The sequence below is a fragment of the Pan troglodytes genome, chromosome 20 (assembly GCF_028858775.2).
Source record: "Pan troglodytes isolate AG18354 chromosome 20, NHGRI_mPanTro3-v2.0_pri, whole genome shotgun sequence".
Classification (NCBI taxonomy): Eukaryota; Metazoa; Chordata; class Mammalia; order Primates; family Hominidae; genus Pan; species Pan troglodytes.
In genome coordinates this window covers 42,043,499-42,070,420 of record NC_072418.2, presented here as the reverse complement: position 1 = coordinate 42,070,420, position 26,922 = coordinate 42,043,499, and the positions used below count along the sequence as shown (strand labels likewise).

Below are 26,922 nucleotides of genomic sequence, written 5' to 3'. Positions count from 1 at the left end.
TGCCGCCTTGTCCCCGGTCCAAGATGGCTGCGTCCATGGCGCGGCGCTTGTGGCCTTTGCTGACTCGTCGGGGGCTCCGGCCCCGGGGAGGCTGCATCTCCAACGATAGTCCAAGGAGAAGTTTCGCTACAGAGAAACGAAACCGGAACCTCCTGTACGAGTATGCGCGCGAGGGCTACAGCGCACTCCCTCAGCTGGACATAGAGCGGTTCTGCGCATGCCCAGAAGAGGCCGCACACGCCCTGGAGCTCCGCAAGGGGGAGCTGCGCTCGGCAGACCTGCCCGCGATCGTGAGTGCGCCTGCGCCGGCCGGGGGGCGCAGGCGTTTGCTTTACGGAAGAATTGGGTTTGCAAGATGTCCTCCGGCAGGGGGCGAACCTATAGTAGGAATTTTAGTTCTTTCCCAAGTTAGCCAACGTCTTGTGCATGGCACCCACTTATGTGCCAGTTGTCCAGTGAGTGCTGAGGCCCTACCATGTGCCAAGAATGCCTACTGTGTCCTGGACACCCATTATGCGCTTGTTTCATACTGCTTGCTGGGTACCTACTGTCGTCTAGGAACTTGCTATGTGACATTGCCCTCCGTGCTGCAACCTCATGCCAGCCTTTCCCTAAGACCACAAAGGAAAATGGGGAGCCAAGTGTGAATCGGACGGGGTCAGGCCTGGGGTGTGGTGGAGCTCTTGCGTTTGGAGAGAGAGGTAGGGAGAGCTGTGCACCTCCGCCACACATAGCAGGCAGTTAAATAGAGTTAATGAATGAATGAATGAATCCATTAATGAATGGTTCTATTAAACTGATACTTAAGGTGCAACTGCTATATTCCGGTGTTCTAGATGTTGCAAATATGCGGTGAATAATAATAAAATTGCTAGCACTTATAAAAGGGAATTAGGACCGGGTTCACAATATCTCTGTGTTGAGGTGCTAACGATAGTGGGGTCCCCACGTCTTCCCATTCCTCTCTTGGACTCCCCTCCCAGCCTGTTTGAAGTGCTTTATTCACTTTAACCTCGTTTAATTTTCACAGCAACTCTATGAAGTAGGTGCCATTATTTCTCCCATTTTATCAGAGGGGAAATTAAGACTTCAAGAAGCTAATTCACTTGCGCTAGGTCATGCAACTGGGAAGTGGCAGAGTGGGAATTTTAACCTGTGCTTTCTGGCCTAGAATCCACTTTTTTTTTTTTTTTTTTTTTTGAGATAGGGTGTTGTTCTGTCGCCCAGGATGAAGTACAGTGGTACAATTATAGCTCACTGGAACCTTGAATTCCTGAGCTCAAATAATCCTCCCACTCAGCCTCCCGTGTAGCTGGGACTACAGGCAGACACCACCACGCCCGGCTAAACTTTTGTATTTTTTGTTGAGACAGGGACATACTATGTTGCCCAGGCTGGTCTTGAACTCCTGCACCCAAGTCATCCTCCCACCCTGGCCTCCCAAAATGCTGAGATTACAGGCATGAGCCACCACACCCAGACTCCACAATCTTAAGTACCCTGCTGTGCCCTCTCATGATCTGAGTTCACAGTCTAGTAAAAGACATTTTTTTTTTTTTGAGATGGAGTTTTGCTCTTGTCTCCCAGGCTGGAGTGCGCTGCGACTTCTGCCTCCCAGGTTGAAGTGATTCTCCCACCTCAGCCTCCCGAGTAGCTGGGATTAGAGGCACGTGCCACCACATCTGCATAATTTTTGTATTTTTAGTAGAGACGGGGTTTCACCATGTTGGCCAGGCTGGTCTCAAACTCTTGACCTCAAGTGATCCACCCGCCTTGGCCTCCCAAAGTGCTAGGAGTACAGATGTGAGCCACCATGCCCCACTAAAAGACATTTAACATATACAACTCTACATATATACTAATTACAATTTCTGGTAAATTTGACTACCTAGAGTAATCAAATTCATACAGACAGATATACTCATTATAATCTGTGGTAAATGCTGTGAAGGCAAAGTGGAGGACAGCCTGGGAGGACTTCTCAGAGGAGGTGGCATTAAACAAAGATCTGTGGATTGAGAAATTACCAGGGAAGAGGGAAGACGAGTATCCCAAGTAGGGGACCAGAATATACAAAAGCCTGGCGGTAGGATGGAAAATTCCATTTGATGGCCATGTAGATAATTTAGAGCGTCACATCCTTTAGCAGGCTTTTTCAAAGTTTGTGGCCAAGAGTAGGAAATACATTTCACATCCTGACCCAGTACGCACACCCAAAATTGAAACCAGTTTCATTAACAATTATTGCTTTTGCCACGTGTGATGCATTCTTGTTCTTTAATTATATTCTCTTTCATTTGTAAAGTGCTAGTTGTTGTTGTTTTTTGCGGGGGGGGGGCCAGGGGTGTGTTTTTGTTGTTTGTTCGTTCGTTTGTTTTTTAAGACTGAGTCTTCCTCTGTCGCCCAGGCCTGAGTGCAGTTGCACAATCTCCGGTCACTGCAACCTCCGCCTCCTTGATTCAAGTGATTGTCGTGCCTCAGTCTCCCAAGTAGCTAGGGTTATAGTTGTGCACCACCACACCCAACTAATTTTTGTATTTTTAGTAGAGACGGGTTTCGCCATGTTGGCCAGGCTGGTCTCGAACTCCTAACTTCAAATGATCCACTCGCCACGGCCTCCCAAAGTGCTGGGATTACAGGCATGAGCCACTGCGCCTGGCTGTTCTCTTCATTTTCAAAGTAGTAGTTTAGACGTGCATTTGAGCAGCTGTTTGTTTGAGATGGAGTCTTGCTCTGTCGCCCAGGCTAGAGTGCAGTGGTGCAGTCTTGGCTCACTGCAATCTCTGCCTCCCGGGTTCAAGCAATTCTCCTGCCTTGGCCTCCCAAGTAGCTGGGATTACAGGCGCCCGCCTCCACCCCCAACTAATTTTTGTATTTTTAGTAGAGACAGGGTTTCACCATCTTGGCCAGGCTGGTCTCGAACTCCTGACTTTGTGATCCACCTGCCTCGGCCTCCCAAAGTGCTGGGATTACAGGTGTGAGCCACCACACCCGGCCTCAAGTAGCTATTATTAAAAACAAAACAGAAAAGGACAAGTGTTGGCAAGAATTGTGTTGTGGAAACGTCAGAATCGTTGTGCATTGCTGTTGGGAATGTGTATAAAGTGGTACGGCTGCCATGGAAAACCGTATGGCAGTTCCTCAAAAACATAATAAATTTTTTTTTTTTTTTGGAGACAAGGTCTCACTCTGTCACCCACGCTGGAGTGCAGTGGCATGATCTTGGCTCATGGCAGCCTCTCAGGCTCCGTGAGACTTCCAGGCTCAAGCACAAGCAATCCTCCCACCTCAGCCTCCCAAGTAGCTGGGATTACAAGCATGTGCCACCATGCCCAGCTAATTTTTGTAGAGACGGGGTTTCTCCATGTTGCCCAGGCTGGTCTCGAACTCCTGGGCTCAAATGATCCACCTGCCTCAGCCTCCCATGTTATGTACATTTTAACAATTTTTTTTGTTTTTGAGACAAAGTGTCAATCTGTCACCCAGCTAATTTTTTTAAAGTTTTTTTGTAGAGACCGGGTGCTGTGGCTCACACCTGCAATCCCAGCACTTTGGGAGGCCAAGGCAGGCAGATTGCGTGAGGCCGGGAATTCCAGACCAGCCTGGCCAACATGGTGAAACCCTGCCTCTATTAAAAAATACAAAACTTAGCCAGGTGCAGTGGCGCGTACCTGTGGTCCCAGCTACTCAGGAAGCTAAGGCAGGAGAATCACCTGAACCTGGGAGGCAGAGGTTGTAGTGAGCCAAGATCGTGCCACTACACTCCAGCCTGGGTGACAGAGTGAGACTCTGTCTCAGAAAAAAAAAAAAAAAAAATTTCTTAGAGGCAGGTCTCCCTATGTTGCCCAGGCTGGTCTGGAACTCCTGGGCTCACTCAAGCAGTCCTCCCACCTAGGCCTCCCAAAGTGCCACACCCAGCCATGATTTTTTAAAGTGCTAGTTTAGAGATTTTTTTTGTTTGAGAAAGTTTCACTCTTGTTGCCCAGGCTGGAGTGTGCAGTGGCACGATCTCAGCTCAGTGCAACCTCCGCTTCCTGGTTTCAAGCGATTCTCGTGCCTCAGCCTCCTGAGTAGCTGGGATTACAGGTGCCTGCCATCACACCCGGGTGATTTTTGTATTTTTAGTAGAGATGGGGTTTCACCATGTTGACCAGGCTGGTCTTGAACTCCTGATCTCAAGTGATCCACCCACCTTGGCCTCCCAAAGTGCTGGGATTATAGTTATGAGCCACTATGCTCGGCCAGTGTGTCTGAATTCTGGGCATCTGTGTGGCCAGCTGAACCTCAGGGCATTCCAGTACTGAAGGGGAGGAGGGGAGGATGGCCACTGAGGGCTAGGTAGGGATCTCTGCCTCACTGCGCCGCAGGTCCAGGTGGCCAGTGGGCTCCAGAGAGAAGGGTAGGGGCGATGGCTGCTTCATCTCCTTTTCTCTTATATCCACCCCAGATCTCGACATGGCAGGAGCTGAGGCAGCTGCAGGAGCAGATCCGGAGCCTGGAGGAAGAGAAGGCAGCTGTGACTGAGGCAGTGCGGGCCCTGCTGGTGAGCATGGCGCCCTGAGTAGGTGGGGAGTGGCCACGAGGGTGTCTCTAGACACAGGTAACAGGAAACTGAATTTAAAGAACTTGAACAGGCTGGCACGGTGGCTCACGCCTATAATCCCAGCTACTCGGGAGGCCTAGGTTGGTGGATCAGCTGAGGTCAGGAGTTTGAGACCAGCCTGGGCAACATGGTGAAACCCCATCTCTACTAAAAATACAAAAGTTAGGTGGCATGGCGATGGACACCTGTAATCCCAGGTACTTGGGAGGCTGAGGCAGGAGAATCGCTTGAACCTAGGAGGCGGAAGTTGCAGTGAGCTGAGATGGCGCCACTGCACTCCAGCCTGGGCGACAGAGCGAGACTCCCTAAATAAATAAATAAGCAAGTGTGAACAACGTGGACATGCATTACCTCACATAGCGAGCTGTGCAGGACCCTGGCATCCCTAGGGCTGATTAATTAGCGGTTCTTCCAGCATCCCCAGCCCAGGTCCTTTCCTTCTCTCTGCACCAGCAACTTCACTGCACTGATCTTTCCTCAGTTTCCCATCAGGGTTTCCAGATGGCTGCTGTAGTGCAGCATCTCCTCACATGACTGTGCCAGGGGAAGGAGACAGAGACTTCTCTGGCTTGAGTTCCTTTTTCAGGAGCAAGTACACCTTTCCTGAAGCATCCAGCAGAGTCCCCTCGTGTCCCCTGGGCCCAGACCCCCACCACACTCCAGTTGTCAGCCGGAGGAATGGAGTTCCGGCAGCCGGCATAGGCTGATGAGAGGCCATCCTCCACCTGGGCCCGCTTCCCCTGAACTACAGGCTACCAGGGAAGGGTGAACTGAGTCAGAGTTCTGTGGGGAAGGAGGAAGAAGGGATCTTTATTTTGTTTTTATTTTTTTGAGACCGAGTCTCACTCTGTTACCCAGGCTGGAGTGCAGTGGCATGATCTGGGCTCACTGCACCCTCCGCCTCCTGGGTTCAAGTGATTCTTCTGCCTCAGCCTCCCCAGTAGCTGGGATTACAGACATGTGCCACCACGCCCGGCTAATTTTGTATTTTTAGTAGAGATAGGGTTTCACCATGTTGGCCAGGCTGGTCTCAAACTCATGACCTCAGGTGATCCACCCGCCTTGGCCTCCCAAAGTGCTGGGCTTACAGGTGTGAGCCACTGCGCCTGGCCTGGAAGGAGGGATCTTGGGTTATACAACCAACAGTGTCTGCCACAGATGGCTTAAAAACAATCATAAAAACAACAGCAGACCTTTATGTAGAAATCGCTACACACCATACCAGGTGCTTTCCATACTCTTAATCCTCACAGCCATTTGTCACACAGGAACAATACAAACCCAATTTTACAGCTGGGAAAAAGTGAGGCCCTAAGAGATTAAAACGGGCCTAAATGGCTGGGTATGGGGGTATGCACTTGTAGTCCCAGCTACTCTGGGGCTGAGGCAGGAAGATCGCTTGAGTCCGAGAGTTTGAGGCTGCAGTTAGCTATGATCGCACCATCACACTGCAGCCTGGGCGACAGAGTGAGACCCTGTCTCCGAGAAAAAACAACCAGAAAAAGTACGTAAGTCTCACAGCCAGGAAGTGGGAGAGGCAAGGTTCGCACCTAGGCAGTTGGTTTTTACCACTCTGTTTGGAGGCCTCTGCCACCAAGAATCACATCTCCCAGCACCTACTGAGTGGCCAGCCTCGGGCTCTCTACATCATGGACAACCAATGAAAGCAACACAATGGATCATTTAATGTTCTTTGAGTGCTAACTCATCTCAGGGAAGCTGCACAACAGCCCTGCCCAGGGAGGTCCTGTTATCATCCCACTTCACAGATGGGGATACTGAGGCTCAGAGGGGGCAGAGATTTGCCCAAGGGCTCACAGCATGTAGGTGCCCAACATTCAGACCCAGGCTGTTCGATTCCCTCAGCTGCTTAGGATCATGGAAGGTTCAGAATGTCAAGGGGCCTTGGTTGCAGGCCCTCAAATGCACACTGATAGACTTTACCTCTCCGAGCTTCCATTTTCGAATCTACAGACAGGGTATATTAGTCCATTTTCTTCTTTTTTTTTTGAGACAGAGTCTCACTGTGTCACCCAGACCGGAGTACAGTGGCACGATCTCGGCTCACTGCAACCTCCACCTCCCAGGTTCAAGGGATTCTCGTGCCTCAGCCTCCCGAGTCGCTGGGATTACAGGCATGTGCCACCGCACCCAGCTAATTTTTTTTTTGAGACTGAGTCTCGCTCTTCCACCTAGGCCGGACTGCAGTGGCACTATCTCAGCTCACTGCAAGCTTCGCCTTCCGGGTTCACGCCATTCTCCTGCCTCAGCCTCCCGAGTAGCTGGGACTACAGGCGCCCGCCACCGCGCCCAGCTAATTTTTTTTTTGTATTTTTAGTAGAGACCATGTTAGCCAGGATGGTCTCGATCTCCTGACCTCGTGATCTGCCCGCCTCAGCCTCCCAAAGTGCTGGGATTACAGGCGTAAGCCACCAAGCCTGGCCTGATTTTTGTATTTTTAGTACAAGGTTTTAGAGATGAGGTTTCTCCATGTTGGCCAGGCCGGTCTCCAACTGCTGGCCTCAGGTGATCTGCCCACCTCAGCCTCCCAAAGTGCTGAGATTACAGTTGTGAACCACCACGCCTGGCCCCATTTTCACACTGCTATAAAGAAAACCTGAGATCAGGCTGGGCGCGGTGGCTCACGCCTGTAATCCCAGCACTTTGGGAGACCAAGGCAGGTGGATCACGAAGTCAGGAGATGGAGACCATCCTGGCTAACATGGTGAAACCTTGTCTCTACGAAAAATACAAAAAAAAATTAGCCAATCGTGGTGGCGGGCACCTGTAGTCCCAGCTACACAGGAGGCTGAGGCAGGAGAATGGCGTGAACCCAGGAGGTGGAGCTTGCAGTGAGCCGAGATCACGCCACTGCACTCCAGCCTAGGCAACAGAGCAAGACTCCGTCTCAAAAAAAAAAGAATACCTGAGACTGGGTAATTTATAAAGAAAAGAGGTTTAATTGACTCACAGTTCCACATGGCTGGGAGGCCTCAGGAAACTTACAATCATGGCGGAAGGGGAAGCAAGGCACTTTCCCTTCTACATGGCAGCTGGAGACAGCCAGAGGGGTAACTGCCAAATGCTTTTAAACCATCAGATCTCGTGAGAACTCACTATCAGGAGAACAGCATGGGGGAAACCGCCCCCAGGACCCGATCACCTCCCACCAGGTCCCTTCCACAACAGGTGGAATTACAATTTGAGATATTATTTGGGTGGAGACACAGCCAAACCATATCACAGGGTTTACACGAATGCCTACCTCCTAAAGTGGATTTTGAAGAAATCATGGCATGGGAGAGCACTGTACATAGAGCCTGGCATGGAGGCAGCACTTCCTACACGGAGCTGCGGCTGTGATTACTGTTAATTATCTTGCCTCCTTGTAGCGTTAGCAATAGAGAAACAGAAACACAGAGTTGCAGAGGGACCCAGCTAGGTACTGACAGAGCAGGAGACTAAGATCCTCTGGCCTTGTTTGACCTTTCACCATTTTTTCTCTTCCCCACCCTTGACTTTATCAACCTAATCACCCACCCTGTCTCTTTTCTACCAGGCAAACCAGGACAGTGGTGAAGTGCAGCAGGTACTGTGAAGAGTTGATGTCCTATCCAGGGTTGGGGGTGGGCAGGGAGGATACCCTGCCAGTCACGATTCTACTATTGTAACAGAAAACAACTCAAACAGGTTTAAGGGGAAAAAAAAAATAGGCTCTATTGATGCATGAAAAACTGGCTTCAGGTGTGGCTGGATCCAGGTGCTGGCTCCATATTTGGTCCTACGTTCCTCCCATTCCCGGGCCAGCTTTCTCTCCTTGTGAAAGTAGGAGGCAAAGTCAAGCAGGCTTTCCTGATAGTTCCAGTTAAAGTCCTGGGGCTGATTCTCATGAGTTCAGGTGACATCAGGTGCCTATCTCTGAGCCAGTCATTGTGGCCAAGGCAATAGAACGTTCTAGTTGGCAATAGAACGTTCTAGTTGGCCAGGCCTGATTCTTTTCCCCACAAACCTGCCATGTGGTGGTAAGCGAAGTTCTGCAAAGACGTTCAGGAGAGGCATGAATGTCCACCACAGGGGCTCTGCCGGTCAGGATCAAGGTCACACTGGATGAGGGAGTCCTGACCCTCTCCCGGGCTGAACCCACCTGTGCTGCCCCCAGGACCCCAAGTACCAGGGTCTGCGGGCACGTGGCCGGGAGATCCGGAAGGAGCTTGTTCACCTGTACCCCAGGGAGGCCCAGCTTGAGGAGCAGTTCTACCTGCAGGCACTGAAGCTGCCCAACCAGACCCACCCAGACGTGGTGAGCACCGTGCTGGGTGGCAGGGAGGCCAGGGGCCCACCTAGTGCCACCTTTCCGTGACTCCTGCTGTCTCCCTGCAGCCCGTCGGGGATGAGAGCCAGGCTCGAGTGCTCCACGTGGTCGGAGACAAGCCAGGTGGGCCACACCCCAGGCCTGGGAGCTGACAAGCCCTGCGGTGTGGGGGTTCTGGGGTCTCGGCGTGTGGGCCCCTGGGGTCTGGGAACATGTCTGGAGCCTGGAGAACTCCTGGCGGTACAGGAGGTGGCTCCAGCTTCCTGCCTTGGCCGAGCTCGAGCTATCTCTGAGAGGCGGTCCTTGGGTTTTCATTCTCTCCCCCTTCACCATTGGGCAGTCTCACCCTGTGTTGTGTGATTGTATCGTATGTGTGTGAGTGTGTGTCGTGTATGTATGTGTTGTGTGACGTGTGTGTCATGTGTGTCTGTATCTGTGTATCTGTGTGTCTGTGTCTGTATGTGTGTGTCTGTATCTGTGTGTGTCTGTATCTGTGTGTGTCTGTATCTGTGTGTGTGTCTGTGTTTGTGTGTGTCTGTATCTGTGTCTGTGTGTCTATCTGTGTGTGTGTCTGTATCTCTGTGTGTGTATATCTGTGTTTGTGTGTGTGTGTGTATGTATCTGTGTGTATGTATCTGTGTCTTTCTCTGTGTCTGTGTGTATGTGTCTGTCTCTGTGTGTCTGTGTGTGTATCTGCATATCTCCGTGTATCTCTTTGTGTATGTCTGTATCTGTGTCTGTGTATCTGTGTCTTTGTGTGTATCTGTGTGTGAGTGTCTGTCTTTGTGTGTCTGTATCTGTGTGTATCTGTGTGTCTGTCTCTGCGTGTCTGTGTATGTGTCTGTCTCTGTGTGTCTGTATGTGTGTGTGTCTTCGTACCTCTGTGTGTATCTCTGTGTGTGTATGTGTGTGTGTGAGTGTGTGTGTGTCTCTGTCTCTCTCTCTGACCCCCCTGCTTTGGTCCCTGTCTCCGGGGCTTTTTCTCCCCAACTCTGTGCCTCCTTCTCTCTGATTCTCCTCCTCCCTTCCTCGTGGTGTTTCCTTCTCTGGCCTCTCTCCTCTGTTTCTAACTCTGCCTTCCCCACCCCGCGCCCTCTTATTTCCCTCTCTGCCTCCTCTCATTTCCTCTCCCTGTCTCTGCTTTTCTCTCCCTCCCTTCCTGTCTGTCTTTTCTTCCCTTTCCCTCCCTTTCCGTGTCTTCTTCTCCCTTCTCTCCTCCTGCCCCTCCTTTATTTTCTCTCACCGTCCCTCCTCTCTGCTGTCTCTGGAAGCTTCTATCTGGGCCCCATCCCTCTCTCCCCGCTGCCTTACACCGGTGCTTTTCACCCACATCCAGTTTTCTCCTTCCAACCTCGGGGCCACCTGGAAATTGGCGAGAAACTCGACATCATCCGTCAGAAGTGAGCCCCTCCCCTGGCTCCCCACGCCCCTCTCCCAGCTGCCTGCACCCCAACAGCTGGCTCCTGCCTCATTGGCCTCAGCGTGAGATGTGGAAATGCCATGAATCTTTGATGCCCCAGCCCCACCCAGCAGCCGGGCCTCTTCCCCTGGGTGTTTTCGTCCCCACATTCCCTGCCAGCCTGGCCCATGTGCACCCGCCTGTCTGTCTGTCTCCCAGGCGCCTGTCCCACGTGTCTGGCCACCGCTCCTATTATCTGCGCGGGGCTGGAGCCCTCCTGCAGCACGGCCTGGTCAACTTCACATTCAACAAGCTTCTCCGCCGGGTATGGGCCAAGATAGGAGGGCTGCCTGGAGGGGGTGGCATCAAAGCTGAGCTCAGAGGGCCCAACGGGGATGGGAGTGACCTCTGCTTTGCCCTAGTCACTGCTCTCAGAGCTTCATGTGTATCATTGACACATTTAGTCCTTACGACAACTTTATGAAGTGGGTGCTGTCATCATCCCCACTTTACAGAGAGGGCTTGAGGCCCAGAGAGGGGAGGTACCTATAGCCCAAGGTCTCACAGCCAGTCTGGAGCTGGGCCTAGAGCCTGTGCTTGTAATCATTGCACCTCACTGCCTGCTTGCGGTATAAAGGGAGCATTTGGGAATCACAGCATCCATTGAAACATGGCAGGGACTGGTTGCATGGAGCACTGGTCACGGTGAGGAACTCAGACATTTTCAGAGGGTACTAGGGAGCCATGGGAGGCTTTTAAGCAGGGGAGGGTGTGGCCAAATCTGTACTTTTTTGTTTTTTGAGACGGAGTCTCGCTCTGTCACCCAGGCTGGAGTACAGTGGTGCAATCTTGGCTCACTGCAACCTCCACCTCCCGGGTTTAAGTAATTCTCCTGCCTCAGCCTCCTGAGTAGCTGGGATTACAGGCCCATGCCACCATGCTGGCTAATTTTTTTTTTTTTTTTTCTTTTTGACGGAGTTTCGCTCTGTCAACCCAGACTGGAGTGCAGTAGCACGATCTCCATGCCGGCTAATTTTTGTCTTTTTAGTGGAGAGGGGGTTTTGCCATGTTGGCCAGGCTGGTCTCAAACTCCTGGCCTCAAGTGATCCGCCCACCTCAGCCTCCCAAAGTGCTGGGATTACAGGGGTGAGCCACTGCGCCAGCCCCTGCCTCAGTTTCGTCTGAGGAGGAAGGGGCTCTGCAGCACCCCTTCTTCAGGGCTGAGCTTGGGGTCTGGTAGGGGTCCCAGCTCTGCTCACTCATCCTCTCCCCTGAACAGGGCTTCACCCCCATGATGGTGCCAGACCTTCTCCGCGGAGCAGTGTTTGTGAGTGAGGCCTCTCCGCTTCCCTCGCCCACCTGGGTGTCAGGCCCTGCCGTGGGTGCCCGAGGCAGGGAAACCTGAGGAGACCGCCCTGGGGCTGGGTTGAGGGGGCCAGGCCATACCAGGGAGGCCAGGGCAGCTCCACATGTTTTCAGGGGAGGAGCTGGGGTTGTGACTAAAACGAGAGGCCAGGGTTACCTGTCCCCTGATCCCTGTGGCCTGGCCTCCTCCCCCAGGAAGGCTGTGGGATGACACCAAATGCCAACCCATCCCAAATTTACAACATCGACCCTGCCCGCTTCAAAGATCTCAACCTGGCTGGAACAGCGGAGGTGGGGCTTGCAGGTGAGGACCTGTGTGGGTGGTGGGGAGGAGCAGGAGGGATGTGGAAAGACAACTGGGAGCGTCCAGGGAGCGCTGGGGGGGATCACCTGCCCAGAGCAGCTCAGCAGCCCCAGGGCCAACATGTACGGCTGTGTAGGTTGTTTACTGTACAGCAGTACAGTGATAATCCAGCCCCGGGCCTTGACCTGGGGTTGCATCCACCAGAGAGAGTGCCTCTTAATCTTCCAAAGGCTTCCTCTGGGCACTGGCAGCCCTGGCTCACCCTGTGGTTTCTCCTCCCAGGCTACTTCATGGACCACACCGTGGCCTTCAGGGACCTGCCAGTCAGGTGACACCTGGTTTCCTTACACCTTGACCCTACCTGTGACAATCACTCTTCCCTCCTTGACCCGACTTTCCCTGCTCTCTGCCAGGATGGTTTGCTCCAGCACCTGCTACCGGGCAGAGACAAACACGGGACAGGAACCCCGGGGGCTGTATCGAGTACACCACTTCACCAAGGCTGGTGTCGCTGGGACTAAACGGGGCTGGGGTGGGGGGCCACCCGAAGAGCTCAGAGCCTCCTGACTCCTGTGCCCTCTGTCCCAGGTGGAGATGTTTGGGGTGACAGGCCCTGGGCTGGAGCAGAGCTCACAGCTGCTGGAGGAGTTCCTGTCCCTTCAGATGGAGATCTTGACAGAGCTGGGCTTGCACTTCCGGTGCGGAGAGGGGCCAGGGATCCAGGGATGGCAGGGGTGGGGTAGGGGAGGGACGAGGGGCTGGCTAGCTGCTCTTCGCTCTGGAACCACCTCTCCAGCCCCCTCGTTGCCCCCATTTTCCTGTACAAGGATTACAGGAGCATATACAGGATCCCAGTCTGTCTGCCGTGTGCCGGTCGCCCCTCACAGGACTGTAACAGAAGCACGAACAGTGCACGGTGTGCCAGAGTGGAGACCCGGGCCCCTTTCCTCCTGCTGCTCCCCCTCTCTCTGGGCCGCTGCCTCATCTGTGCAGCCCAAGATACTTTTTCACCTCCCAGTGGAGAGTGGGGGTGGGAAAAGGGGGAGCCAGAGGTTGCGAGCCCCACTTCCTCTCACCCTGTCAGTCACACGCAGCTTTCAAGAGAGGCTGAGAAATGTGGACTTCTTTTCTGGGTGACCCATTGTAAAAAACTGGGAGCGTAAGCCGGGTGTGGTGGCTCACGCCTGTAATTCCAGCACTTTGGGAGGCCATGGCAGGAGGATTGCTTGAGGCCAGGAGTTCAAGACCAGCCTGGGCAACACAGCGAGAGCTCGTCTTTACGTTTTTTAAAATTAGCCGGGTATGGTGGCACACACCTGTGGTCCCAGCTACTTGGGAGACTGAGGCAGGAGAATTGCTTGAACCCAGGAGGTGGAGGCTACAATGAGCTGTGATCATGCCACTGCACTCTAGCCTGGGGCAACAGAGTGAGACCTTGTCTCTAAAAAAAAAAATAAAGGCCAGGCACAGTGGCTCACACCTATAATCCCAGCACTTTGGGAGGCCGGGACAGGCGGATCACCTGAGGTCAGGAGTTCAAGACCAGCCTGGCCAACATGGTGAAACCCCATCTATACTAAAAATATAAAGATCAGCCAGGCATGGTGGCACACACCTGTAATCCCATCTACTCAGGAGACTGAGACAGGAGAATCACTTGAACCCTGAAGGTGAAGGTTGCAGTGAGCCGAGATCGCGCCACTGCTCTCCAGCCTGGGCAACAGAGCCAGACTCCGTCTCAAAAAAAAAAGAAAAAAACCGAGGGTGCCTAGAAGGTGCAAATGTGTGAATGGCCACTGTGAAGAGCCGGTGGACCCTGCCACGTGCCTTTTTCCCCTCCCATCAACCTCTTTTGTGCCTCCCCCTCCATGTACCACCTTCTCCATCACCACCCCTGCCCTCACAACTCTCTCCTTTGGCACTATTGTCTCCTTTTTTTGTTTGTTTGTTTTTTTTTTGAGTAGATGAGGTCTCCTTATGTTGCCCAGGCTGGTCTCAAACTCCTGGGCTTTTTCCTGCTTTTTGGCTGCCTTCTCTTCCATCGTTTCCATTTCTTCCTCTTGCTCCTCCTCTCACCCGCTGACCTTCCCCACACCTTCATCCTTGACCGCAGGGTCCTGGATATGCCCACCCAGGAACTGGGCCTCCCCGCCTACCGCAAGTTTGACATTGAGGCCTGGATGCCAGGCCGAGGCCGCTTTGGAGAGGTGAGCCCTGTGCCGCTGGGGACGGGGTGGGCAGGAGGACAGGCCTGCCCCCCATCCCTGATCCGCTCAGCCTGCCGCTCCTCCACCCCAGGTCACCAGTGCTTCCAACTGCACAGACTTCCAGAGCCGCCGCCTCCACATCATGTTCCAGACCGAGGCTGGGGAGCTGCAGTTTGCCCACACGGTGAGGCCCGCACAGCCTCCTGCCCGCGTGCCCTCGCCCGCAGCCTCTGCTGCCCTAGACCCACCCACCTTGGCTCCTCCCCGGGCTCACCTTGGGGTGGGCGCCTAGTTCCGAGCATGGCTGTCTCACAGGTGAACGCCACCGCCTGTGCTGTCCCCCGCCTTCTCATCGCGCTCCTGGAGAGTAACCAGCAAAAGGTGAGGGGCTGAGGGGTCCACCCGAGAGGCAGCTCAGCGCCGGGGAGGGCTGGGGCATCTGCAGTGTCCTGAGGTCTGCTCTGTCCCCAGGACGGCTCAGTGCTCGTGCCCCCTGCCCTCCAGTCCTACCTCGGCACTGATCGGATCACAGCCCCTACCCACGTGCCTCTCCGGTACATCGGCCCCAACCAGCCCCGGAAGCCTGGGCTGCCTGGCCAGCCTGCTGTAAGCTAAGAACCCACCCACAGCAGCCCTCGGGGGTGTCACTGCTTCCTGGAGTTCAGGAGACCCCGGACACCTGGGACCTGTGTTCCTGAGCCCGTCCTGACATCTGTGTTCTTCCTGTCAGCTCCACGCCCGGGCCCCTGGACCACGGGGTCCACCTCTTCTCTGTCCTTGCTGCCTCAGAGTCAGTCACTGACCCTGTTATCATTGAGGGTCCCAGTGGGAAGCAGGACGTCTGGGCTTTACGGTTCTAGGGACAGGAGAAGCAGAGGAAGAGGCTTCCATCCCTCCTGCCTTCTTTCCTCCTACAGTGCTGAGCAAAAAGTCCCCAATAAATGGTCAGGACAAAGGCCTCTGTGGATCTGTGAAAAAGGGAGATGCCTGGCTCTCTAGGAGCTGCTGAGCAGCCGCTTGGAGGCACTGTCCTCAAAGGGTCTGTGGCTGCAAAGACCATGGCTGGAAGTGCCTAGCCACCCCCCAGTGCACATGGAGGCTGGCCTAGGGGCCACCAGGGTTGCTGAGAGGATGCTGAATTCTCTCCCCTTCCTCTGGGACAAGCCAGGACAGAGTCACCCTCTGAGGGTTCCTTCGAGCTGACCCCAGCCCCAGCCTCACCCCTCAGTCCCCAGCTCCCCATGCAGCTGTCCCTTCTGCAGCTCCAGGTAGGGGCCCAGTGGGCATCCCAAACTCAGGGAAGCTACCTGGTCCTCTGATCACTTGGCCTGCACCTGCTCCTCCTCAGGCATGCCCATCCCAGCACATTCTCCCGGCTGCCCAGGCCACAGCCCTTCGGGTTAGCCTCGACTTTTATCTCATATCCACTCCACTTCATTAGCAACCCTGGCAACACCGCCTTCAGAATATTTCCAGAATCTGGCCAGGTACAGTGGCTCACGCCTGTAATCCCAGCACTTTGGGAGGCTGAGGCAGGCGGATCACCTGAGGTCAGTTCAAGACCAGCCTGGCCAACATGGTGAAACCCCATCTCTACTAAAAATACAAAAGTTAGCTGGGCGTGGTGGCGCACGCCTGTAATCCCAGCTACTCGGGAGTCTGAGGCAGGAGAATCGCTTGAACCTGGGAGGCGGAGGTTGTGGTGACTGGAGATCGTGCCACTGCATTCCAGCATGGGCTACAGTGCGAGACTCCCATCTAAAAAAAAATGCTGGGCGTGGTGGCGGGCACCTGTAATCCCAGCTGCTCGGGAGGCTGAGGCAGAATTCTTGAACCCGGGAGGCAGAGGTTGCAGTGAGCTGGGATCACACCACTACACTCCAGCCTGGGCAACAGAGCGAGACTCCGTCTCAAAAAAGATTTCCAGACTCTGCCTACTGTTCTCTCCTCCCTGACCCCACCTGGTTCCTGCTCCCCGATCCCTCCCCTTTGGTTAACCCTGGAAGCCTCTTCACTGGCTCCCTGCTCTCCATCCTCGCCACACAGCCAGAGGGACCTGTGAGCGCCTCAGCTGGGTGTCCCACCCCTGCTCAGAGGTCTCCTGTGGCTTCGTCTCAGAGTAAAAGGGTAAAGTGGTCATCGAGGCCCCTGAGACCCCACCTGAGCTGCTCCACCTTCCTCTTCGGCCCATCTTTCTGTCTTGCTTGGTCCACCCGACCCGCCTTGACGTTGAAACTCTCCAAACTCCTTCCTGACTCGTGCATTTACATTGGTGTCTGGCTGTCTCTCCCCTAGATGGTGTGTGCTGGCCTCCATCTTGTCATTCAGGCCTTAGCTCAAATGTCACCTCTTCCAAGAAGTCTTCCGTGACCACAGTAAAACTCCCCCAACACTCAGTACCTACATCTGAGATACTTTTTTTTTTTTTTTTTTGAGATTGAGTCTCACTGTCCCAGGCTGGAGTGCAGTGGTGTGATCTCGGCTCACTGCAACCTCTGAGAGATTCTTTTGCCTCAACCTCCCGCATAGCTGGGATTACAGGGAGGTGCCACCATGTCCGGCTAATTTTTTGTATTTTTAGTAGAGGCAGGGTTTCGCCATGTTGACCAGGCTGGTCTTGAACTCCTGACCTCAGGTAATGCACCTGCCTTGGCCTCCCAAAGTGCTGGGATTACAGGCATGAGCCACCACGCCCAGCCTGAGATACTATATTTTTGATGCATTTCTGCCTTCTTTCCTTAATATGTATTGATGTGTGTCAAATACCAGCTCCAGGAGGGCAGAGGTATCCACCCATTGGCTCAGGGCTGTAGCCTCAGGTCTAAAAGAGGACCTGGCATGTAGTAGATGCTCAACAAAAATTACTGCACTGAAGATGCTTGGACGTGTGCAGTTCCCAGTACCAGGCACTTCCCTAAACACTGTACACACAACTATTTAATCCTCACTGTCCAACTGTAGAGTAGGTTGTCACCAACCCTATTTACAGTGAGGAAACAGGTCTTAGAGAAGTTAAGTGGTTGTCCTGGGCTGCACAGCTGGCACGTGGTGGAGCTGGGGCTTAGGCCAGAAGCCAACTGCAGCCTCTGAGGAAGCAGGTTTATGAGACCCACTCTCAGCCAAGCATAGTGGCTCACCCACACCTGTAATCCCAGCACTTCAGGAGGCCCAAGTGGGCAGATCATTTGAGGTCAGGAGTTTGAGACCAGTCTAGGCAACATAGCAAGAACCCCTCTCTACAAAAAATGAAAAAAATTACTGTGGCATGATAATGCAAGCCTGCAGTCCCAACTGATCTGGAGGCTGAGGCAGGAGGATCTCTTGTGTGAGAGTTTGAGGCACTGCACTCCAGCCTGTAACAAGACCCTGTCTCTTAAAGAAAAAGACCTACTCTCTGGATGAGAAAACAGGCCCAGGAAGGGAAGGAGTTGCCTGGGGACCATCTGTGAGTGGCTGCTTCTGGGTTCCCACCCCGGTCCACCTGCCAGCGTGGAGGGTGAGTGTACCAGACCCTGCTGCTCTGGGAAGAGATCCCCCCAGGCCAGGTGTGGCACCTCAGGCCTGTAATCCCAGCACTTTGGGAGGCCCAGACGAGAGGATCACTTGAGCCCAGGAGTCTGAGACCAACCTGGCCAACAAAGTGAGACCCTGCCTCTACAAAAAATAAACATTATTAGCCAGATATGGTGGTACACGCCTGTGGTCCCAGCTACTCGGGAGGCTGAGGTGGGAGGATCAAGTGTGTTCAGGAGCCTGCAGTGAGCTGTGATGGCGCCACTGCACTCCAGCCTGGGTGACAGAGCCAGACCCTGTCTCAAAAAAACAAAAAAAGGGAGGCCTCCACCATCTGCGCTGCGCTGCGCTCCTGGCCTGAAGCCTCGAGGGGAGCGCGTGCAGGGCGGAGGCCTCATGAATAATTGAGGGTCTCAGGCAGGCAGCCGCCCCGCAGATGTCGCCCCGCCGCGGGCAGGGAGGGGGCGGCGGTGACATCATTTCCTCCCCTGCGGGGTCCCCGCGTGGGTTATAAGGCGCTGCAACCCTGGCCCGCAGAGCGCCTTGGACCCGTTGGACGCCCACCATGCCGCCCCGAGGGCCAGCCTCTGAGCTGCTGCTGCTGCGGCTGCTCCTGCTGGGGGCGGGTGAGTGTGGGACCTGCTGAGTGCGGGACCTGCCAGGGGCCAGGGAGCGGCGACTCCAGTGGGAGGGGGCAGGCAGTGCACCCAGTGGAGAGGCTTCAGGGGCCGAGCCTCCAGCTGGGGACAGTACACCCGCCGGGTGGGATGGGGAGGGGATGTGTGGGGACCGGGACGCCCACGGAGCTGGGGTCGGTACCGGGGACAGCAGCCAGGGCGGCGAAGCCCAGTGCCATCTCCTTTCTCCACAGCCACCGCTGCTCCCTTGGCACCGAGACCCTCCAAGGAGGAGGTGAGGAGTGTGGAGGCCTTGCCCTGCCTCACCTAGCTGGGGCCCTGCCCTCCCTGCACAGCCTGCCCCATGATCCTCATTGCCCTCAAACCAGCCGCTCTCCTCCCCATCTCCCCTGCCCTCAACCTCCCCTCTGACCCGGCACCCCTGCCCCCCAGCTGACCCGCTGTCTGGCAGAGGTGGTCACAGAGGTGCTGACCGTGGGCCAGGTCCAGAGAGGACCCTGCACTGCTCTTCTCCACAAGGGTAAGGAGGCCCCAGGCCCCACTTACCCTCCACAACCCCATGGGACCCTACCCTACCCCACCCAGGGTCCTGCCCAGGTGCCCACATGCTCTCCCACCCAGGCTACCTGGAGGAAGAGGTCCTCATTCCCAGAGCCCTGTTGCCTGGACCAGCGGGGCACTGCCCAGCATTCACACCTGACAGAGCCTGGCCACCAGCAACACCCTTGTGGTTCCCTGCAGAGGGGCCGGATGGGGCAGGGAACATCCCCTCCCAGGTGGGATGAAATAGGACCCTCCCCTTGTAGTCTGGGCAGCCCCCCTGTGAGACCTTCGGCAGGGCCCAGAACTCCTCAAGGCCTCAGTTTCCCAATTCAAACTCCTGACCTCAGGTGATCGGCCGCCGCGGCCTCCCAAAGTGCTGAGATTACAGGCGTGAGCCTCCATACCCGGCCTCAGTTTCCCAATTGGATGCTTAGAGAGTGTCCTTTCCCTTTCTGCCAGAGTTGTGCGGGACAGAGCCCCACGGCTGTGCGTCCACCGAGGAGAAAGGCCTGCTGCTTGGGGATTTCAAGAAGCAAGAGGCTGGGAAGATGAGGTCCAGCCAGGAGGTGAGGGATGAGGAAGAGGAGGAGGTAGCAGAGAGGACCCACAAGTCCGAGGTCCAGGAACAAGCCATCCGCATGCAAGGGCATCGCCAGCTCCACCAGGAGGAGGACGAGGAGGAGGAGGAGGAGGAGAGGAAGAGGGGGCCCATGGAGACCTTTGAGGACCTGTGGCAGCGGCATCTAGAGAATGGAGGGGACCTCCAGAAGCGGGTGGCAGAGAAGGCCAGTGACAAAGAGACGGCCCAGTTCCAGGCAGAGGAGAAGGGGGTGCGGGTGCTGGGCGGGGACCGCAGCCTGTGGCAGGGGGCCGAGAGAGGCGGAGGAGAGAGGCACGAGGACTCGCCCCACCACCACCACCACCACCACCACCAGCCAGAGGCTGAGCCCAGGCAGGAGAAGGAGGCGGCTTCGGAGAGAGAGGTGAGTAGGGGGATGAAGGAGGAACACCAACACAGTTTGGAGGCAGGGTTGATGATGGTCAGTGGAGTCACAACTCACAGCCACCGGTGTTGGCCCTACACCACCAGATCCATCACTAGTGGATCACAGTGGCCAAGACTGACACCACGACTGGCTAACAACTTCCGTGCAAGGCCTCTACCTTATACTTCCACACTACCGTATGGACTACAGCAACCAAGATGGCGCCATTGCACAGAAGCAAGCCACCATCACTAGCAAGTTGGCCACTGTGAAAAGTGGCTGCTGTGCCTACTTCACTAGGTGACAGACACCATTGCTGGGTCATGGAAAACAAGGTGTCACCATGATTGGTGGCACCAAAAGTGCCATAACAGGCTGGGCATGGTGGCTGACACCTGTAATCCTAGGGAGGGTTAATCCTTTCAGAGGCCAAGGCGGGAGAATCCCTTGAGGCCAGGAGTTTGAGACCAGCCTGGGCAACATAGTGAAACCGTGACTCTACAAATAATTTAAAAAATTAGCCAGCAATGGTGGCGCACACCTGTGGTCCCAGCTCTCAGGAGGCTGAGGTGGTGGGATTGCTTGAACCCGGGAGGTTGAGGCTGCATTGAGCCATGATTGTGCCACAGCAGTCCCGCCTGGGCCACAGAGCAAAACCATCTTAAAAAAAAAAAAAAAAAGGGCTGGGGACGGTGGTTCACGCCTGCAATCCCAGCACTTTGGGAGGCTGAGGCGGGAGGATTACCTGAGGTCAGGAGTTCGAGACCAGCCTGGCCAACATGGTGAAACGCTGTCTCTACTAAAAATACAAAAAATCAGCCAGGCATGGTGTTGCATGCCTGTAATCCCAGCTACTCGGGAAGCTGAGGCAGGAGAATCACTTGAACCCGGGAGGTGGAGGTTACAGTGAGCCGAGATCGTGCCACTGTACCCCAGCCTGGGTGACAGAGCGAGACTCCATCTTAAAAATAAAAATAAAGCCCCATCACGAGGTGCTCATCCCAGGCACCTTTGCCAGTCCCAAGCCACTGCTGTTGGCTGTGGTCGCGTTAGCCAGCACCACTCTTCCAGGGTTATGGCAATCAGCATGGTCATCATCGTGGTCCACGACGATCAGAACGACCGCTGCTGGATGCCACTATGAGAACCGACATGGCCCACAATCACAGTGACTGAGGTGGCCTGCCTTTGAAGGTGGGTGCTGACTACCCCGTTTCTGACCCCACCAGGAAAAGGAGGTGGAGCAGCTGGAGCACTTGAGAGACGAACTGAAGAAGGTGACAGAGACGCTGGGGGAGCAGCTCAGGAGGGAGGGCTGACCCCTACCTCATTCCCTCCTTCCTCCTGACACACCCTGTGGCTTAGGACTGTTGACCCCGAAGCCTCCACCTCACCTAGCACCCCACGCCACCCCTACCCAAACAGGGGAGGAGGCGGACGTGCCTTGGAACCACACCCAAGGAGGTGAGTCTGAGCTGGGCCGGGGGCTGGGCTCAGCCCTGACACAGGAAGCACCCCCACACCTATGCACTCCCACTCCAACCCTTCTGAGTGAATAAAGCACAAAGAAACGCACCCTGCCTCTGTGAACAGCACTTGATGTGACAGGGACGGGCCCCAGAAGGACCCGGAGGACTGGGAAGACAAGATCAGTCTGGTCTCTGGTTGTCAGAACTAGGGTTTTGTTTATTAAACTGGAAATTATATTAACAATGAAACAAATCAGACGGGGTCGGGGTCGTCAGGAAGAGGTTTTGAGGCTGGGGTGGGAGGCAGCCGGGTTTGGCTGCAGCTGCTGTGAACCACAATGTCGTCGTATTCATCCTGGGGGCAAAGGGGACCAGGCAGAGGGGCTCAGGCAGCTGTCACTTTGCCCACCACCCATGTCCTCATAGAGCACCCTAAGAATTGGGTCTCGCCTCAAAGCCCAAGTTCCCCTGCTCCTGGCTCAACCTCCCAGTTTCCTAGCTCTCAGAACTCCATTTTCTTTTCTTTTCTTTCTTTCTTTTTTTTTTTTTTTTTAAGATGGAGTCTCGCCCTGTCGCCCAGGCTGGAATGCAGTGGCGTGATCTAGGTTCACTGCAACCTCCACCTCCAAGGTTCAAGCAATTCTCCTACCTCAGCCTCCCAAGTAGCTGGGATTATAGGCATGCGCCACCACGCCCAGCTAATTTTTGTATTTTTAGTAGAGACAGGGTCTTGCCATGTTGGCCAGGCTGGTCTCGAACTCCTGACCTCGTGATCCGCCCGCCTCGGCCTCCCAAAGTGCTGGGATTACAGGCGTGAGCCACCACACCTGGCCAGAACTCCATTTTCAAGGTCATTTCTACAGACCAATTTCTAGCCAGCCGCCACTCCAGAGTTTCGGCAACTGAGCTGGGCCTCCTCCACCCCTTCCCTCTGCCTTTACCCAAATTCCTCCGCACCCATCATTCAGCACCGCGCCTTGCCCAAGGACAGATCTGTATTGCTGGGTTCTCTGACTATATCTCTCCCCACCGCTGGCTCGGGTCCTGCCCCAGCACTGCCGGTGTTCAAATCACTGCCACCCAAGGTTTTCTTTTCGCAGTGTGAGTTCTCCAATTCTTGCTGCCTAAAATCACCCCCAGCGCTGCCACCCACCCCCGCTGTGTTCACCAATCACTGCGACCAACGTCTTTTCTCCACCCCTGCCTGAGTTCTACCTTTGCCACTGCCTTAGTTTTTCAGCCACTTCTGCCCAAGCTCTTCCCACCACCCCTGTCCAGGTCTCTCCTGACTAGTGCCCCGTGTCACTGGCGCTGCTGCCTGAGTTCTCTAACAGCAGCCCAAGGTCGGTGCCTAATTATCTTCTTGGGCTTCTTGCCTGCCGGTCTATCCTGACCCCCCAGCTGGGCTGCCCTGTCTCTCCTCCTGACTCACGCCCTCGTCTCCGCTGTCGCTGTCGCTACTGCTGCTGCAGGGGCCGGATTTCTCGTCCTCGCCCTCGGGCTCAGGGGCTCCGTGTGCACGGAGGAGGCGGGCGAGGATGGGGTTGGGCCGGAGCATGGCACTGCCGAGTGGGGTGCGGCCGCCGTACATGCGGGCAGCAGGGTTCGCGCCTGCCCTCAGGAGAAGCTCCAGCACATCGGCCGCCTGGGCCTCCACTGCCAAATGAAGGGGGCTCCGGCCGCACGTGGGCTCCTGTGAGGGTGCAACAGAAAGGTCAGAGGGCCCGAAGAGGGGACAAGCCCCCTCCCGCCGACGGCACCTTCCCCGAGGCTGGGGCTCACCGGTTTGTCAAGGTCAGCTCCAGCATCTCGGAGCAGCCGGACCATCTCCACATCTTTGTGGATAACGGCCACGTGGAGTGGGGTGTGGCCTGGGGACAGAGTGATTGGCGTCAGATGATGAGGTGAGGGTCCCCCCCCCCCCACCGTGCTTTGATCCTGGGAGAGGGTCATGTGGCGTGAGGGTGATTAGGTTTGGGGGCTGGTGCCTGAATTCTTGGGTATGGCAAAGAGGTGCCTGGGTACCAAATGCCTGTCTCAGATGGCCTGAGCTTGCTGGCAAGTGCTAGTGCCTGAGTTGTTTGAAGCCTGGGGCCCGTGGGTAAAGAGCCTGGGGTCTGTGGACTGGGAGCCTGGATTTTGGGGCCAGGAGGAGACCCAAGTCTCTGCTCTTATCACTCAAAGGACCTGAGCGGGCACGCTGGTTCACACCTGTAATCCCAGCACTTTGGGAGGCCAAAGCAAGAGGATCGCTTGAGCCCAGGAGTTCAAGAAGCAGCCTGGGCAACATGGCAAGACGTCTCTACTAAAAATAAAAAATAAAGGCCAGGCACAGTGGCTCATGCCTGTAATCCCAGCACTTTGGGAGGCTGAGGTGGGCGGATCATGAGGTCAGGAGATCAAGACCATCCTGGCTAACATGGTGAAACCCCGTCTCTACTAAAAATACAAAAAATTAGCTGGGCATGGTGGCGGGCGCCCGTAGTCCCAGCTACTCGGGAGGCCGAGGCAGGAGAATGGCGTGAACCCAGAAGGTGGAGCTTGCAGTGAGCTGAGATGGCGCCACTGCCCTACAGCCTGGGCAACAGAGTGAGACTCCATGTCAAAAAAAAAAAAAAAAAAACCTTAAATTAAGGTTCCTGCCCAGGCACGGTGGCTCACACCTGTAATCCCAGCACTTTGGGAGGCCATGGCGGGCAGATCACCTAAGGCCAGGAGTTCAAGACCAGCCTGGTCAACATGGTAAAACCCCGTCTCTACTAAAAATACAAAAATAAGCTGGGCATGGTAGCATGTGCCTGTAATTCCTGTAATCCCAGTTACTCGGGAGGCTGAGGCAGGAGAATCACCTGAACCTGGGAGGTGGAGGTTGCAGTGAGCCAAGATCACGCCACTGAACTCCAACCTGGGCAACAGAGTGAGACTGTCTCAAAAAAAAAAAAAAAAAAAAAAGGTACCAAGTAGCTGAAAAGCCTGTGACCTGGGGGCGAGAGGCAGGCCCTGAACACTGGGTCCTGAATGACGTCAGTCCATCTGAGGAGGGGTCTGGTCTCAGGTGGCTGGGCTTATAGGCAGGGGAGCAGAAACTTGGATGTCAGGGCTGTGGGCAGATGAGCCCTTCTTCCCATGAGGCTGAGGAGGGCTGTCTCTGAACCCTGCTGCCCATTGCTGGGAACCTGGGGTGCCAGAGTTTCACAGAGGGCCTGAGCTCTGCATTACCCGGTCCTGGGTAGGGTAGGGGTCTGCAATACACTCTGCAGGTGGGGAGCCCGGGGGCCCGACAACTGGATCCTGGCAGCTCTGGGTCTGTGGGTGACAGGTCTGCATCCCAAGTGACCTGGGGCCTCCAGGTGGGGGTCCTGGGTCCTACATATCCAATTCTCAATCATCTGGGCCCTGAGTGGAGGTCCCTGGTCCCGATGTCCGGGCTCCTGAAGCCTAGGCATGATTTCCCAAGGAGCTCGGTCTCAAATCAGGGAAGCTGAGCCCAGGGCCAGGTGCTCTCGCCTAGCCCAGGAGCTGAGTCCTTCCCTGGTGACGACCCTCACCCTCGTAGTTTTCAGCCTCCAGCTGCAGCTTCCAGTCCTCCTCACTCTCCTCTTCTTCCTTCTCCAAGTCGGAATCGGGGTACAAGGCGACAGGGGTGTGGTTGGTGTCAGGAGTACGGTCAGGGCCCTGAGCGAGGTAGGTGTCGGGGGCTTCCCTGGGGCGCCGGGGGCGGGGCTGAAGCAGGGCACGGGCACAGGCGTGTGCCCCCACACGGCAGGCCAGGTGCAGCGCCGTGTGGCCCCTACGCTCCGCCACGCACAGCCCGGCGCCTGCTGCATACAGCTTCTCCACCGTGGATGCCTCCCCCAGGATGGCTGCCAGGTGCAGGGCTGTCTGCAGAAGCAGAGGACAGGCGGTAGGGAGTCACACTGGGAACCCTGGACCCCAAGCCCTACACCATCCCTCGTGGCTCACCTGGCCTAGGTCATTCTGCAGGTCCATGTACTCAGTGCCGGCCGAGAAGCCTAGAAGAAAATCCAGGAAGGGTTCATGCTGATGAATCACAGCCAAGTGCAGTGCCCTGGGGACAAAGACCGGGGTCAGAGGGCAAAGTTCAAATCCTCTTGCATTCCTTCATTCAACAAACATGGGGCGCCTACTGTATGCTAGGCCTTGTGACCACAGTTCTGGAACCCCCTGTCAGCTATCTGGGAGGTCAGAGGTCAGAGTTTCATCAGCAAATTCGTGGAATCAATGTTTATTCAGTGGGATTTCCACTTCTGCCCAAAATGAAGTAACATGGACCAGAATTCACTCCCACGTGAAACAAACAAACAAACAAGAGTCAGACGAAATACGGTATATGAAGCAACAGTGTTGAAGACACTGGACATCGTGCAATGAATCACAGTGACCCCTGAAAGACAGGAAACACGAGGTGGGCCCCACACTTGACTGCCACAGCTTATTGTCTTGAGAGAGTTTCAAAGCCACGGTGCAGAGAGGGGAATCCAAGCAGAGCCCATCAGGTTGTCTGAGGTCAGGAGATGGATATGGAGGAAGAGTCTGTGGAGGCCAGCGTGGCTAGAGTCACAGGACAGAGTACAAAACAAAGAGTTGCCAAAGGAGAGATTGCTGGGGAACTGCAGGAGGTTCTGTTGTGTATTCCGGAGAATACGGATCAGCCATGCCTGTGAGTCTGTGGGGATGGGAAAACCATCCAAAAGGATTTCAGAAAAGTGCTCGTTACTCACACAGGGCCAGGAATAGTGAGTGTTCCCACCAGCCAGGCTGGAAAAACATCATCACAGGCTATCGGGTGGGATACTCAGGAAGGTCTTGCCTCAATAGTGGGGAATAATTAACTGTAGATGGGGCACTGCTCAACACCCACCTAACAAATCATAAAAGCAAAACTGGAAAGACTCAAACTACTTCCGAGTAATTTAACTCCATCCCAGAATAATATTCAAGAATATTTATTTATTTATTTATTTTAATTTTTATTTTTTGAGAGAGAGTCTTGCCCTGTCGCCCAGGCTGGAGCGCAGTGACACGATCGTGGCTTACTGCAACCTCCACCTCCTGGGTTCAAGCAATTCTCCTGCCTCAGCCTCCCGAGTAGCCGGAACCACAGGCGCGTGCCACCACACCTGGCTAATTTTTGTAGTTTTTAGTACAGACAGGGTTTCACCATGTTGGCCAGGCTGATCTTGAACTCCTGACCTCGTGATCCACCCGCCTTGGCCTCCCAAAGTGCTGGGATTACAGGTGTGAGCCACTGCGCCCGGCCTCAAGAATATTTATAGGAATACAGAATTCTCCAGACCAACAAGGTAAAATTCACAATGTCTGGCACCTAACCAAAGATTATCAGGCATGTAAAGAAGCAGGAAAACATGATCCATAATAGGAACCATCAATGAATTGAAACTGACCCAGAAATGACACAGATGTTAGAATTTGCAAACAAGAATATTAAAACAGTTCATTATGCTGGGCACGGTGGCCCACACCTGTAATCCTGGCACTTTGGGAGGCCAAGGCGGGCAGATCACTTGAGGTCAGGAGTTTGAGACCAACCTGGCCAACATG

At 54.9% G+C, this 26,922-nt stretch overlaps 3 protein-coding genes across 10 annotated transcripts in view; 2 read left to right on the top strand and 1 right to left on the bottom strand.

Annotated features, from left to right (window-relative positions):
• The first annotated feature begins 23 nt into the window (after positions 1 to 23).
• SARS2 (seryl-tRNA synthetase 2, mitochondrial) lies at positions 24 to 17,657 on the top strand. Of its 4 annotated transcripts, XM_016935869.2 has the most exons (18): positions 24 to 290; positions 4,448 to 4,543; positions 8,163 to 8,192; positions 8,763 to 8,903; positions 8,984 to 9,038; positions 10,252 to 10,315; positions 10,534 to 10,639; positions 11,594 to 11,641; positions 11,875 to 11,983; positions 12,266 to 12,311; positions 12,397 to 12,484; positions 12,572 to 12,681; positions 14,097 to 14,190; positions 14,282 to 14,374; positions 14,506 to 14,571; positions 14,662 to 14,796; positions 16,309 to 16,462; positions 17,570 to 17,657. In XM_016935869.2, exons 1-18 carry the CDS (start codon positions 24 to 26, stop codon positions 17,590 to 17,592), a joined length of 1,725 nt encoding a protein of 574 aa, XP_016791358.1. In that variant the 3' UTR covers positions 17,593 to 17,657. The 4 variants fall into 4 exon arrangements, with proteins under 4 accessions (XP_016791358.1, XP_016791359.1, XP_016791362.1 ...); XM_016935870.4 differs by lacking the exons at positions 16,309 to 16,462; positions 17,570 to 17,657 and adding an exon at positions 14,921 to 15,145; XM_016935873.3 differs by lacking the exons at positions 16,309 to 16,462; positions 17,570 to 17,657 and adding an exon at positions 8,348 to 8,428 and having other exon boundaries at positions 8,838 to 8,903; positions 14,662 to 14,938.
• CCER2 (coiled-coil glutamate rich protein 2) lies at positions 17,161 to 21,288 on the top strand. Its single transcript, XM_063800736.1, has 6 exons — positions 17,161 to 17,686; positions 18,241 to 18,329; positions 18,575 to 18,615; positions 18,774 to 18,861; positions 19,344 to 19,867; positions 21,100 to 21,288. Exons 2-6 carry the CDS (start codon positions 18,269 to 18,271, stop codon positions 21,187 to 21,189), a joined length of 804 nt encoding a protein of 267 aa, XP_063656806.1. The 5' UTR covers positions 17,161 to 17,686; positions 18,241 to 18,268; the 3' UTR covers positions 21,190 to 21,288.
• Positions 21,289 to 21,535: 247 nt separating this feature from the next.
• The window catches only part of NFKBIB (NFKB inhibitor beta), a 10,436-nt gene continuing 5,049 nt past the window's right edge, over positions 21,536 to 26,922 (bottom strand). For 2 of the 5 annotated variants that reach the window (XM_016935885.2, XM_016935883.3), the window contains exons 2-6: positions 25,303 to 25,352; positions 24,888 to 25,221; positions 23,122 to 23,210; positions 22,772 to 23,032; positions 21,536 to 21,694 (exon numbers count right to left, since the gene is read on the bottom strand). In XM_016935885.2, the coding sequence (XP_016791374.2) occupies positions 21,593 to 21,694; positions 22,772 to 23,032; positions 23,122 to 23,210; positions 24,888 to 25,221; positions 25,303 to 25,352 (836 nt within the window). In that variant the 3' untranslated portion in view covers positions 21,536 to 21,592. Of the gene's footprint in view, positions 21,695 to 22,771; positions 23,033 to 23,121; positions 23,211 to 24,887; positions 25,222 to 25,302; positions 25,409 to 26,922 lie in introns of all 5 variants that reach the window. The other 3 variants (XM_016935884.2, XM_001168499.5, XM_054673424.1) reach the window with 2 other exon arrangements.